The sequence below is a fragment of the Xenopus tropicalis genome, chromosome 5, assembly GCF_000004195.4.
Source record: "Xenopus tropicalis strain Nigerian chromosome 5, UCB_Xtro_10.0, whole genome shotgun sequence".
In the NCBI taxonomy this organism is placed as follows: domain Eukaryota; kingdom Metazoa; phylum Chordata; class Amphibia; order Anura; family Pipidae; genus Xenopus; species Xenopus tropicalis.
The window spans coordinates 76881962-76896606 of record NC_030681.2 but is presented as its reverse complement, the minus strand read 5'-3'; the positions used below and the strand labels follow the sequence as shown (position 1 = coordinate 76896606).

At 40.4% G+C, this 14645-nt stretch overlaps 1 protein-coding gene across 1 annotated transcript in view; it reads right to left on the bottom strand.

Moving 5' to 3' along the window:
- Window positions 1–14645, bottom strand: part of rev3l (REV3 like, DNA directed polymerase zeta catalytic subunit) — a 103644-nt gene extending 88999 nt beyond the window's left edge. The window contains exon 1 of the mRNA XM_002936929.4: window positions 13751–14645. Within this exon, the coding sequence (XP_002936975.2) occupies window positions 13751–13889 (139 nt within the window). The 5' untranslated portion in view covers window positions 13890–14645. The remainder of the gene's footprint in view (window positions 1–13750) is intronic.

Sequence of the window (14645 nt, the reverse complement as noted above, 5' to 3'; positions counted from 1 at the left end):
AATCTCCCCGTGTGCCAGAGCCCTAAGGAAAAAAGCATCCCGAACCCGCCCATGACCTGCAAATGTTGTGCCGAAGTCAGCTGGAACCTTTGCGACCCATGGGTAAACCCCTGGATATTGGGCCAGTCCACACATAACTAACCAATCAACTACAGTTTTTCATTCTGTTCCTAAAAAGTTTACAACAGATAGTATAGGTAGTTGTAGGTATTAGCTTTTTTTACAACTGATGATCAAACTAAGTGATCAAGGAGCTTTGCTATATACAGTGGAGGAAATAATTATTTGACCCCTCACTGATTTTGTAAGTTTGTCCAATGACAAAGAAATGAAAAGTCTCAGAACAGTATCATTTCAATGGTAGGTTTATTTTAACAGTGGCAGATAGCACATCAAAAGAAAAATCGAAAAAATAACTTTAAATAAAAGATAGCAACTGATTTGCATTTCATTGAGTGAAATACGTTTTTGAACCCCTACCAACCATTAATATTTCTAGCTCCCACAGAGTGGTTAGACACTTCTACTCAATTAGTCAACCTCATTAAGGACACCTGTCTTAACTAGTCACCTGTATAAAAGACACCTGTCCACAGAATCAATCAATCAAGCAGACTCCAAACTCTCCAACATGGGAAAGACCAAAGAGCTGTCCAAGGATGTCAGAGACAAAATTGTAGACCTGCACAAGGCTGGAATGGGCTACAAAACCATTAGCAAGAAGCTGGGAGAGAAGGTGACAACTGTTGGTGCGATTGTTCGAAAATGGAAGGAGCACAAAATGACCATCAATCGACCTCGCTCTGGGGCTCCACGCAAGATCTCACCTCGTGGGGTGTCAATGATTCTGAGAAAGGTGAAAAAGCATCCTAGAACTACACGGGAGGAGTTAATGACCTCAAATTAGCAGGGACCACAGTCACCAAGAAAACCATTGGAAACACATTACACCGCAATGGATTAAAATCCTGCAGGGCTCGCAAGGTCCCCCTGCTCAAGAAGGCACATGTGCAGGCCCGTCTGAAGTTTGCCAATGAACACCTGAATGATTCTGTGAGTGACTGGGAGAAGGTGCTGTGGTCTGATGAGACCAAAATAGAGCTCTTTGCCATTAACTCAACTCGCTGTGTTTGGAGGAAGAAAAATGCTGCCTATGACCCCCAAAACACCGTCCCCAGCATCAAGCATGGCGGTGGAAACATTTTGCTTTGGGGGTGTTTTTCTGCTAAGGGCACAGGACAACTTATTTGCATTAACGGGAAAATGGACGGAGCCATGTATCGTGAAATCCTGAACGACAACCTCCTTCCCTCTGCCAGGAAACTGAAAATGGGTCGTGGATGGGTGTTCCAGCACGACAATGACCCAAAACATACAGCAAAGGCAACAAAGGAGTGGCTCAAGAAGAAGCACATTAAGGTCATGGAGTGGCCTAGTCAGTCTCCGGACCTTAATCCAATAGAAAACCTATGGAGGGAGCTCAAGCTCAGAGTTGCACAGAGACAGCCTCGAAACCTTAGGGATTTAGAGATGATCTGCAAAGAGGAGTGGACCAACATTCCTCCTAAAATGTGCGCAAACTTGGTCATCAATTACAAGAAACGTTTGACCTCTGTGCTTGCAAACAAGGGTTTTTCCACTAAGTATTAAGTCTTTTTTTGTTAGAGGGTTCAAAAACTTATTTCACTCAATGAAATGCAAATCAGTTGCTATCTTTTATTTAAAGTTATTTTTTCGATTTTCCTTTTGATGTGCTATCTGCCACTGTTAAAATAAACCTACCATTGAAATGATACTGTTCTGAGACTTTTCATTTCTTTGTCATTGGACAAACTTACAAAATCAGTGAGGGGTCAAATAATTATTTCCTCCACTGTATATCAAGTTTGAAAACAAACTAGCCATGTTGCCCAAGTTGTGTGCGATAGTCAGCAGCAGCTGCACAACCACATGTACCTGCATACAGATATGCTGAAACAGTTATATTTTCTCAAAGCGACATATTTATATCACAACTGGGACAAATTACCAACACAAAGAAGAATGGAGCTAAGCAGCTATGTTTGCTATGCAAAAGTACAGCTAAAGGGCTTCAATATGTTCCTTATTAGTTTCTATACTACATAAAATTGCTTCTAGTGAATCATCCAACAGCAGATTGGTCAAGAATTGGTCAAACTTTAGCACTAGCACACTTATGGCAAGTATTCATCAGAGCCAGATTTAATATCTCCTTATTGTTATGGTGAAAGACTTTGGAGGGGGGGGGGGTGCATAACAACATTGCATCATTGTAGGAAAAGCTGTGCTGAATATGATCTTCCAGAGCTTGCTTAAAATAAGATATTTTAAAACTTGTTTGCATTATGAAAGCACCCATCCTACTAAGGCAACATCTGCCAAATGTCTTACCAGGTTGTGCTATAGTAATTACAGCCTACAGAGAATGAGTCTTAAGATACATTTTATCTTCCGTAGGACAATTATCCCAAACACATTTGCCAGAGTAACTTAGAATGTACAAAGTGAATGGGACTGAAGGGACTGCATTACGGTCTGTCAAAACTGCCATCTCAGCTTCCCCAAACAAAGCAGTGATCTGACAGCTTTTTCAAAAACCATCCAATGGCCAAACCATATGGCTCTATGTGTTGCCAATTTACTAGCGTGTAATCTCAAAGCTGCAGGCATACCTTCAGTTGTCTCAATAGTGCCCTTAAGTCTCCCCATATTTCACCTGTTCAGATGATCAGAAGCCTAACAGGAAGAAAAAACACTGAGCTGTGTAAAGAATGTTCCCATAATGCCTCGATCCTGCACAGACACCCAGACCAAGTGAACATGCTCAGTAAGTTAAACTATGAGGAAGCTTCCTGCTGATTGGCTCAGATCCACATTCCTAAGGGGGAGAGTGAGTTCTAGTTTTTACCTTTCTCTCTCCTTTAAGGGCACTATTGAAAGAACTAAAGGTATGCCTGCAGCTTGAAATTAACTCTTTATTAGTCTTTTCCTTCCTTTAAAATAGAAATCAAAACATGGATTTTTGATTGGGGTTCAGAATGACTGTGTCGCTAAACATCAGGTCATTTTGGAGGAAGCAAATAAAATGAATATCCAGACAAATCAGACCTGCAAGACCAGCTGTTTTATAGAATTGGTCAAATTGTATATAATATAAACAAGGCATTGGGTTTTCACATTCAACAAAACCCACCAAATAAATGCATCTGTAAAGGCAAAGGTATTTTTCAGGATAGGGATGATTTCTTTGTTTACTGAATATGCTACTATAAGTCATGTGGCATACAAATTATTTCAACGCTTGATTTATTATATTAATGTCAGAGCTGTCTTAGGAAAATTTTGCTATATTTTATATGATGAGGTGCTAAAGCGCCTTCTTACCATAGCAATTTTACATGGATGATATTTTCTTTACATCAGCTATCTAGATACAAAACAAATGTGTTCTCAACACAAGCAGAGGCAAGCTCCATTGTCTGACTTCACAGATTCTGTACACTACATGTGCCAGTAAGAGCCTTTTATTGCAGATAATTACATTTCAACTGCAGCCACTCTAACCCTTCCTTATATTTATGATTTTGGAATAAGAACACTGCTCAAGAACATTAAAATATGCCTATTGTTTTAATATAAAAAAAAACATCTTTGATGTTTCTTTTGTTTACAGGGTAACCCTTTTGAAATAAAAAATAACAAAAGTGGTATAAAGGTGATACCTTTATTGGCTAACTGAGATAATCATAGCAAGCTTTTAGAACATTTTAGTTCCATTTTTAAGCCAATAAGGGCTCTGGCACACGGGGAGATTAGTCGCCCGCGGCAAAACTCCCTGTTCGCGGGCAGACGCGGCGGGGCGATTTCGGGAAATCGCCGAAAAAGACTTGCGAGTCTTTTTCGGCGATTTGCGTGAAATCGCGCCGCCGCGTCTGCCATCCCGCCGGCAACTTACATGTTCGCCGGTGGGATGGCAGGCGGAAGGCAACTCGGGGAGATTAGTCGCCCGCGAACAGGAAGTTTTGCCGCGGGCGACTAATCTCCCTGTGTGCCAGAGCCCTAAAGGTATCACCTTTATACCACTTTTGTTATTTTTTATTTCAAAGGGGTTACACTGTAAACATTTTGACTGGCTAACACGGTACATCACCTTTTCATGTTTCTTTTGCTAACCAGGGCAACCAGAATGTTAGGCACCCCCCAGTGATTGTAATCACTTACCTTATACCCTGGGCTGGTGCTCCTGTTAAAAGAAAACCACACCAGATCCTAAAAGGAGTACCAGCCCAGGGTATAATAATGTTAATGTAAGCGATTACAATTACTAGGGTACCTAACATTTGGGCACCCCCAGTGACTGTACCTTTCCTTCTCCTTTAAAAGAAAACAGGTAAAAAGCCACACTGAATAGTCATAAGTATGGGGCAGCATAAAATAAAGGAGAAAGGGGCGAGATGAGTAAAAAGCGAATAAAAAGGGCTAATTAGTAGTTAAATGCCACAAGGGGCTGTTTATAAACAGGTCGAGAACCGTTGGATCTGCTGGCATCGACTCTCTACTGTATCTGCACACAGGCCTGTATGGAAAGAATGGGGAAAAAAAAGAGAGAAAAGAAAGCGGTGGAAGAGAAAGGTAAAGAAAGTGGTAAAAGATGGCTATAACACAAAGGGGAAAAAAATGCATGACCTGCTCTTTCTGTTTATGCCATTTTTAGAAGGGTTACTTTATTTTTCAGGGCAATTATTAGCTTTTTGTTCCCACAGCAAAAAGTAGCTCAATAGGCATGACACAAAGGGGCACATTTATTAAAGTACGACAGGTACGAAATACAAAAAATTAGTATTTGGTCATACTGTACGTATTTTCTGCAACATTTTCATACCTTTCCGTGACTTTTTCGTACTTAGCGACAAAATTTGTGCGCCAAAATCGTATTGTCGCACAGAGTACGAAAGTTTCGGATTCTTTCAAGCTTCGGATCATTCACAGAAGGATCAAAGTCAGAAAGGTTTTCCCGCTGTTTACGATTGTTCAATATGAAAATGTGACTATTCCGTTTTTTTCGGAAGCATTTTCGTGATATTTGTGATCATCAGAAATGATCGTATCTAATCTGAATTTTACCCAATTCGGGATTTAAACTCATACTTTGATGAATCAGCCCCTAAATGTTTGAAAGCTCTTGCTTGTCTGGCAACTGACACTAGGAAAAATAGACATCCATGTTTCCAGTCAACCAATAAAAAAGTGCATTCACGCTTTCATGAAATTGCAATGCAAGTGAATGGCACGATTCTGATAATTTTGTTCAATGCCCTCTCAGCTACTTATTGCTGTGTGGATAGACCAATTTCTTTTTCCATTGGTATGCTACTTGATTTTTTCTAGTTTGTTCTGTATAATATCTGATGGATTTTTAAACTCATTACCTTCATTCCCATTATGCTGCCCCAGGTGGTAACAATTAAGTCCACTAGTAACTTGCTGCTGCTACTGCAGTCTTTAAATCACTATTCAAAGTTTCCTCTGGTGAGGAAAACAATACAGCCAGACTTAAAAAAGTTTAAAGAAGAAAGGCTATTCAAAAAGCATAAGGCTTGTGTTTTAGTACATTATTATAAATATAAGGACCTGCCCTTGCAATTATAAATGGGCCCCTATGTGTTTATTGAATTGCTGGGACAATTATAAATGGGCCCCTATGTGTTTTCTGTTCTTGCTAATGTGTTCAAGGGGTAATTCCTAATTTTAGCAGTGTTTCAAACTGCCTTCCTCTTCTGCCTCTTTAAATGGCAGGCAAGAAAACTGTCTCTTTGACTCATAGAGCTACTAGCAGCAGCTGCTTTTTCACAGCTACTAAATGCCAAAAAAATACCCTGCCATAGACAATATTGAAAATTGCCTCTGCTAAAACACACATAGAGACAATTATCAGTAAATGATCAGCATTGTCTATTTTAGTAGCCACTATACGTAAGCTGCTACTAGTAGTGGCAGACTGGGATATTAGGGATATCTTCGTTGCCGCGGGCGACTAATCTCCCCGCAATGTCACCCCACCGGCAAGAACGTAAATCGCCGGTGGGATGGCATACGTGTCGTTAAGATTTGCTGAAGTCGCCCAAAGTTGCCATGAGAGGAAACTTTGGGTGTCTTCAGCAAATCATAGCAATACCGCGGCGATTTACTTTCTTGCCGGTGGGGTGGAATTGCGGGGAGATTAGTCGCCCACAGCAACAAAGATTTGTTTCTTAATTACCTATCTATTCAGGCCATTTCCTATTCATATTTCAGGCACAACCACTGTCCTGTTGCTAGTGCGAATTGAATCCTAACAAACAGATTAAAAACCAATCCTAACCAAAAACCAGAAAGAATTAAAAATGAAGACCAATTCACATCAACTGTTTTCTATATGATAATTATTGACCTAATATGAGTGAATTTAAATGTTAAATATCTCTTAACGAAAGAGCATACCCTGTTTATTAATGATTTTATTTTTACTATCATTTTTATATTTTATCATGTTATCATTTCTACTGCATCATTAAATTTTATTAAATGTTCATTAAATCTTATTTTCACAGACGATTCTCCACATGAAGCATTACTTATCGGCATGTTTTAGCTTATTACCAGGAGTATAAGAATCCATGATTGCTCTGCAGAGGTATGTTCTCTGCTTCTGTTTTAGTGCTTTACAAAAGAATAACTTTAACAAAGCATCTCCCAAACACAGGTGCTCCATTGTTTTCTCAGAAAAAAAACATGTATCATTTACTTAACCCAAAACTGTTTAGTATAATGTGCCTTTATTGAAAATAGAGGAAATATGAGACAGATGTGTTCTGGTTTTGTAAGCATGAATGTGTTCTTTTTCACCGACAGTATTAGGGGCGCCTGCATGTTTTATCAAGATCTTACTATAGTGGTTACCATGGTGACATTAATGGCAGTAGTTAAGGACCTTTCTTTAACATTTAGAATTTATAAGGTTCAGCATAAATAAATGCATGCAAAATGCTGCATACATAGTTTTATTTGGTAACCCTGTTTAGAAATATGGTTGTGTACATGGTATGACTGTAATAAAGAACCTATTAATAATTCTTGGCGAATACATGAAATGTGTTCTTAAGTAGATATCACTTACGCAAAATCTATTTCTTTAATCTGACCATTTTCTGTAGGGAAAAAAAGGAATAGTTCTGTCCTAAAGCAAGCAAGGCTCGGAAAAGGAATGTCTCTTTGGTTCATTTATTAAAAGCCTGGTAACACCTTAGATAATAAGAACGACTCATTTGACATGTCGTAGTTTTCCCTATTCTGTACACGTACAAATCTCTCTTTGTAGCACAAGTCCTTTTTTTTTTACTGCAGCATGTTTACCAGCCCTGCTGTGTTCAGCTAGCTCTTATCTGGGACTGCCGAGTTCCATGTAACTTTAATAATTCAAATGTAATCCCTACCAGAAAACTACAGTTATTTTCATAGAAATTTATCAGGCTTTCTATAGTGAGGCCTGCAGTGTTGCAGCCAGAATCCACTCAAGTGATGACATGGGGGTGGAAGGAAGGTCTCATGCAAAAGTAGGGTGCAGTTGCAGGCATTAACATGGGGCCCATAAGCCTTTTCTTATAGCACTAGTACATCTTGAACTGCCAACAAAGTTTCTGATTCCCAGTTTGCACTGTTAAGAAAAACATTACAGTAGATCTAGCCTTGTTACTTATGGCACCAAAATATTTCTAATTAAGAGTTATATACAGGTATCGGACCCCTTATCCGGAAACCCATTATCCAGAAAGTTCTGAATTACAGAAAGGCCATCTCCCATAGACTCAATTTTAATCTAATATTCCTTTTTTATTCCTTTTTCTCTGCAATAAAACAGTACCTTGTACTTGATTCTGAGAAATATTTTCAGTTTGAAATACAGAAAATGAATATATGCACTTCCCCTTTAGCTTGGATGATTTGAATCTCACCACCAATCCCGAAGACAGTTTATAGCATCTGTTAATTCATCTTTTAAATCTAAGAGTAGAAGCACACAAACTGATTATCCACTGTCATCTGCCTGTGTTTTTATATCCTCTGTGTGTGCCACTACTCTACAGCAGGTAAAGATTGAAAATCCCATAACTTTAATAATGGAGAATATGCTTTCCAGAAAACACCATTAAGATATTACTGCTTAAAATCACTGTTTAATATACTAATGACATTAAACCCAAAGAATTCTCAAAGTTGCTAAATAAAAAAAAAAACCCAGCAGCCCACTCCTAAATTTTATAGTATTAATACAAATAATAAATTAGGGAGGTAGAAATTTAAAACACATTAAATACTCTGCAACAACAGTTGCCAAGGCACATTATATCAGAACCAAAATAACAATATATGCCAAGCATCTGGCTATTGGAGACCTTACAGATGTTTCTGAAATACAACAACCAGCAGCCTACCTTTTAATTAGCCAACAGACAGTACTTTTTACATATTAGACCTACACATATCATGCTAAACATACCTAAATATTTAGGATAATGTCACACCTGGAGATTTCTCCTGACAGAGAAATAGCCTATCAATAAGTTTAATGGCAAAAATAGGTATGGCTTAATAAATATGTAAACAGAACAAAAGCCAAACACAGATTTAAAGATCTAGATTTAAAGCACTTCATCCTGATATATCTGTATATAAATAAAATACAGAGACAGACAAGCAAGCAACAACAATTATACTGTTATTGTACATGACACACTATTAAGCAAATTATTAACACATTTTGATAATAGGCTTTATTATATTGAAATCATTATGTCTGCAGGACACAGAACAGCTCAGTCATTAGGAATGCACAATGTGCATGTACATTTTTTTTTCCGAGCACTGGGAACAGAAAGAAATATCAGCACTTGTGAATGACAGTCATGTGCAGACACAAATAACCTTGGAGACAAGAGCAGACATAGGAAAAGGGAGGAGAGAGAGCACAGCTTGCAGGTGATTCGATACATCCTCCTTGATCATTAGCAGGCAAAGGATTGTGTCTATAGGGAGGTGCAGCTCTGCATGCCCTCTGGGTAACACTACGCATAAAGGGAGGCGCTTCCCACCTCACTCACAGGCAGGTCATGTGAGGTCTCCCCACCAACTCTGTATAAATCCTGTAAGCAGTGTAAGTAACAGCACAAAAGAAGCTTTCTTTCCACTGTGTACTATCACAAGGAGCATTATGCAGAATCTTCCTCTCACAGCAAACAAACACTCAAATATACATACACACATAGATATGCACGTACATACATTCAATGAATTGATTTTGTGCCACATCTGCTTTATTGCTTCCTTCAGTCTTATAATTTCTAACAGATTAAAATATCCAGTGGTTGCAATAATTATTTGAAACAAAGGGAGGATATCATGAAAAAACATGGAATGGATTCACAACACAAATTATTTAATAACCCAAAGGAATTATATTATTTCTGCAGCAATCATGAAATGTGGGTTTTCCACAATAATGCAAAAATTATAGATTTTTAATTTAGTCCATACAGGGCATTGGCCTACAGTTAGCACTTTTGCGTACATTAACATGTAAATAAAGTGTGGATATTGGGCATGCACATAGCAGTATCTGCCAAATGAAGTGTTTAAATCTGTCACACCATGTGTATCTAAGATAGCCATACACAATTACTTGGCCCCTAAGCTAAAAATCAGTAACTATAGAGGTCTCTGGTGGGAAAGAACCATATCAACAACTATGTGATTCTCACAAAAAGCTATTTTCAAACCTGCCCAATACATATGTGACCAATTCTCAACCATGAAAGCCAATGAGCTGCCAATCAAATGCCAATGTTGACTCATGAAAGCCCAGCTCAAATGCCAAATATAATTCTCTCTAAAATCAATTCATGTTCCAGTGTCAACTTTCCAGATACTGTAAAGGTGGCAATACTTTGGCTGACCTACATAGAATTGTGTCAAAAATACTGAAACATAGCAATGCACATGGATGTATAGGTATGTAAGTGTTCCTTTGAAAATATACAGTAAACAGGACATGTGGCTCTTCTTGCTTTATCAACAACTAAACCCACTGACAAGATGCACTGGAAATTGAAACTTTCAGTTTGGGTAGATCATTTGTAATACGAAAGTATCACAGGACAACCTGTGAAAACTTGCCCAACAATTGACATACCTTGCAAGACAATTAACTAACATGACTGAAATTGGTCAAACCGCTAAACTGGGGCATGTAAGTGCGAACTTTACCCCATCCCAGCAATCACTTTCTATATGAATCAGTTTTTTTTGCACCCTGTCCTTGTCTGTCAGTATTCAGGGCAATACAATGTGTTAAGATGTGCTTGAGTCTCACTGCTACAGTGCTCACTGTCAATGATTTATTAAATTTCAGCTCATGCTTTTCAATCTGACTGCGTGACTTGGTTTTAGAAATGCTCATAGATCTGTTTCAAAACATTCTGGATTGATTAATTAAGGAACTGTATGCCAATAGGAGGTTGCTGTTAGGGGCTGTGAGCATATTCACATTATTCTAAAAACATGTGTAAATGCATACCAGTATGGAATTTATTCTGCTGAAACACATTTATCCAGGGCCAAACAATCGAATTAGCCTGGATTCTCCCGATATCGCCCACCCGTAGGTGGGGGATATCGGAAGAAGATCCGCTAGCTTGGCAACATGAACAGTAACACCAAAAAATGAAGATACAGGTATCGGACCCCTAATCCGGAAACCCATTATCCAGAACATTCTGAATTATGGTAAAGCCATCTCCCATAGACTCCATTTTAATCAAATAATTCACATTTTTTAAAAATGGTTTCCTTTTTTTCTCTAATAAAACAGTACCTTGTACTTGATCCCAACTAAGATATAATGAATCCTTAATGGAGCCAAAACAATCCTATTGGGTTTAATTACTGTTTAAATAATTTTATTAGCAGACTTAAGGTACTATAATGTACTGCTACCCTGCACTGGTACAAGTTGTGTGTTTGCTTCAGAAACACTACTATAATTTATATAAAAACCCTGGTGTGTAGCCATGGTGGCAGCAATTCAAAAGGCAAAAACGCACAGGTTACATAGTAGCTAACAAATAAACCCTGTAGAATACAATGGTGTCTTATCCGTTATCTGCTATATAACCTGTGCCTTTTCTCCTTTTTTCCAGCTTGAATGGCTGCCCCCATGGCTACACAGCAGCTTATTTATATAAACTATAGTTTTACTAGTGCAGGGCAACAGTAAATTATATTTGAATTGCTTTTAAACACTTTTGGTGTTACTGTTCCTTTAATGTTATACAGTAACCCTTAGGGCAGTGACACATGGGGGAGATTCGTCTTTGTGCAACAAATCTTCGTTGTCGCGGGTAACTAATCTCCTCGCAATGCCATCCCACCAGCTATAATGTAAATCACTGGTGGGATGGCATACGCAGCGCCACGATTTGCCGAAGTCGCCTTGAGAGGAAAAGGCCCCTGTACCTTTGTGTGAACATTTCTTGTGGTCCCATTCAGATAAATGTTCCAGCTAGGGCCATGTTTAGCCTGTGTCTTACCTGGGGTTCCCACAGATCACTTCATGCACATAACTATATCACGCCTATCTATACACAACATTGCTTCCATCGTGCATGCTTTGCACCTGCAGTGCAAAACAAAATAAAATAAATGCTATAAATCAATGTTTATAAAGTATCCTTATTACATACTTCACTAGCCAGATGTTGTTTACAAAATTCAATCAAAAAACTTGGGAGTATCAGTCTCTTAGGCCCCACAGTTAGTAGAACCACTGGCCTTCTACTTGAGCTGGTGTGGAGAGGTACTTTCCTGAATAGTGCCACCACTGCTACAGGTGTCCATTTAGTCGCCTTGCTAAGCACATATGCAGTAAGCACATATGCAGTATAGCATTTCTTGGTACTGACTGTTTTGCACACCCATCTAAATTAAAGGGTGAGCTTTACTTGATACCTTCTGCCCAGAAAGGCCCATAACACATTACCAGTCATGTACACGATTGCAAACTGGATTTAAGCAATTGGGGACTGTAACAAGCTTTTGCCAGTTATCTCTTTGATGCTTAAGTGACTATGCCATGTTAAACCCAGCCAAGAGTTCTCAAAGCCTTCTGGTCTGCAAAAGTGAAAGTGACATCACCTCTGCATGCTAATGCCTATTCAAGCCAGGAACATGAGCGAGTAGGTACAGGTCTACACAGTGCATGGTGCCCAACTGCCTTTCTTGGTATGCCCTGGGAGCTATGGGGGAACATTTTGAACATGTACTTAGTTCCAAACAAACTGTGAAAGTGAGATAGATCTATTTCAGGAGGAGGGTAAACAGAAGATGTATCCTGCTCTATGCAAGACAGTACCCAGGGCCTGTTCATTTTTTAGAGAACAGGTACTCTGGCCTAGAAATTAAAAATCAACAATCGTAGTCACTAAAGGTGCATAAGAAATTGTAATGTTCAGTGTGTTTACTTTCCTTCTCCTTTAAATCCACTTCCTTGCCAGTGTCTTTGACAAGACAGCAAACTGTATACAAGTCTATGTATATGGCCCTGATGTGGCCAAATCTTGGCAAATTTGCCCCTAGGAAGTAACTTATGGCAAACAATGAAATGTTTGCTTTCAGTGGTGCAGCTTGAGCTTGATAAACAAAGCAAATTGACTTATTGCTATAGGTTACTGTCAATTTTGGTTGCAAAATTGCCCAGTGATGGTAAATGAGCTCCTGTGAGGCTAACCCTAGGATAACTATCATGAATGTGTGCCAGACTCTAGACCAATTAGAATGTAATACCAAACACATATATGAACATCAATGTCTCAATCTAAACACCTGATCCTGGAATGACTCCTGGTCCTGGAGCAAACAATTACACCCTGCATGATGGACCCTGGTGCACCCTATAACTCAGTCTAAGTGCCTGACCATAAATTAGGTCCCTTAACCTAATTTGTGTTCCTCACCTTGGGGCAGCACTCCTGACCAAGCCTGTATACCTGACCTTGATATGGATACCCTGGCCATGTGCCGGACCTAGTCCTGTGTGCCCATGCGTAAAGTGGCCAATTTACCAGACTGTGTTTGAACCTTGAATGATCAATCTACTCAGACCGTGTGAAAGCCTTGATGACCGCCAGTGTACCAGTCTGCCTGATAACCAGATCATGCCCCACTCTGTGTCTCTGACCATGACCATTTTGCTCACAATGTAGTATAGCAAATCCTGTGAAGGCCCTGTAATGATTAGAATGCAAAGCATGTTCAAGGTCTATTTCCTTGACCCAGTCAATGTGCCTCATACAGTAAAAACCAATATATACCATAACATACCTGTGTTCCTAGTCTTAAAACAGTAGTGTCAGTGTACTTGAGCTGGGACAGGCCATGTAGCACTCTATGTGCCCAATGCTGGAATAGTCCAATTTATGGTACCTCACACTCATACTTGGACCTTGTCTAATGTGTATGCTTTAACCTGTGGTGTCCATATACCAGTCTGTGTACCCTACCCAGTGGCAGCCAACCTACCTGTGTGCCTGACCCTAAGGTGGTCTATGTTATTGCTTGTCTGACTCCTGGATGCTCTGCCATTCCTCACTAAGCCAGTTATTTCCTCAGAGGCAATATATGGAATGTAACAGTTCCTTACCTGCAGGGGTGGCCCCGAACACTCTCACCACTGGCACTCTCCGCACCGGACCGTCTCTGAAGTGGGACCTTGTTACATCAAGCCCAGGCAACGGGGCAGCCAGATAATAATCCGCCGTGACAAGGCGCAGGAAGAACATCTTGTCAGGAGCAGTGGGGGCTCCCACAACCCCCTGGTGCTAGGATCCCCGCTTCCTCTAGACTTCCCCCGCTACAGACAGGAAGATGTGTCTGCAGCCCGGAGACTTCCCCGCACACAGGGACCGCCCAGCAGCAGCAGCAGCTCAGTAAATATGTGTGCGTGAGAGTGGGAGCAAGCGTGTGCCGGCGCTGCCTTTGGATAATCCGTGTCTGGCGGCCCCAGTTTGGCCAGCACTTACTGTACATGCACATATGTCTACAGGAAAAAAAACACGTCTCTGGCAATAAATGTGCGTGCGTACGTAGTCCTACATGCCCTTCTCTATCTCCCAGGGATATGTACAAGCGTACTGTCCATGTATGCTTTTCCTGTCATACTATCTACATAGCTCTCAAACGCCTGCTCCCTCCCCCAATGGAAATGTCTTTCCATATAAATACACATATGGAGGGGGAGCCTGCGCACTGTCTCTCAGCTCTGACAAGCTATCCGTGCCCCAATCACTAGCTGCCCCTCGCCGGGAACCTCATGCTGGGAAGGCGCTCCTCTGCCGGTCAGCGTGACTTTGCCCTACGGGCCAGCTCGGGGCTCGGGCTGCGACGGGCGCAGCTGTTGTTGCCATGATGGTGACGACACTGCAAGGGAGCGTGACAAGGAGCAAGAGGGAGAGAGTGGGCGTGGCTTGATTGCGTGCCCTTACACGAGGTGGGGGGACTGGGATAGGGCAGTACTTGCTTTTGCTGTTCTGCGTACC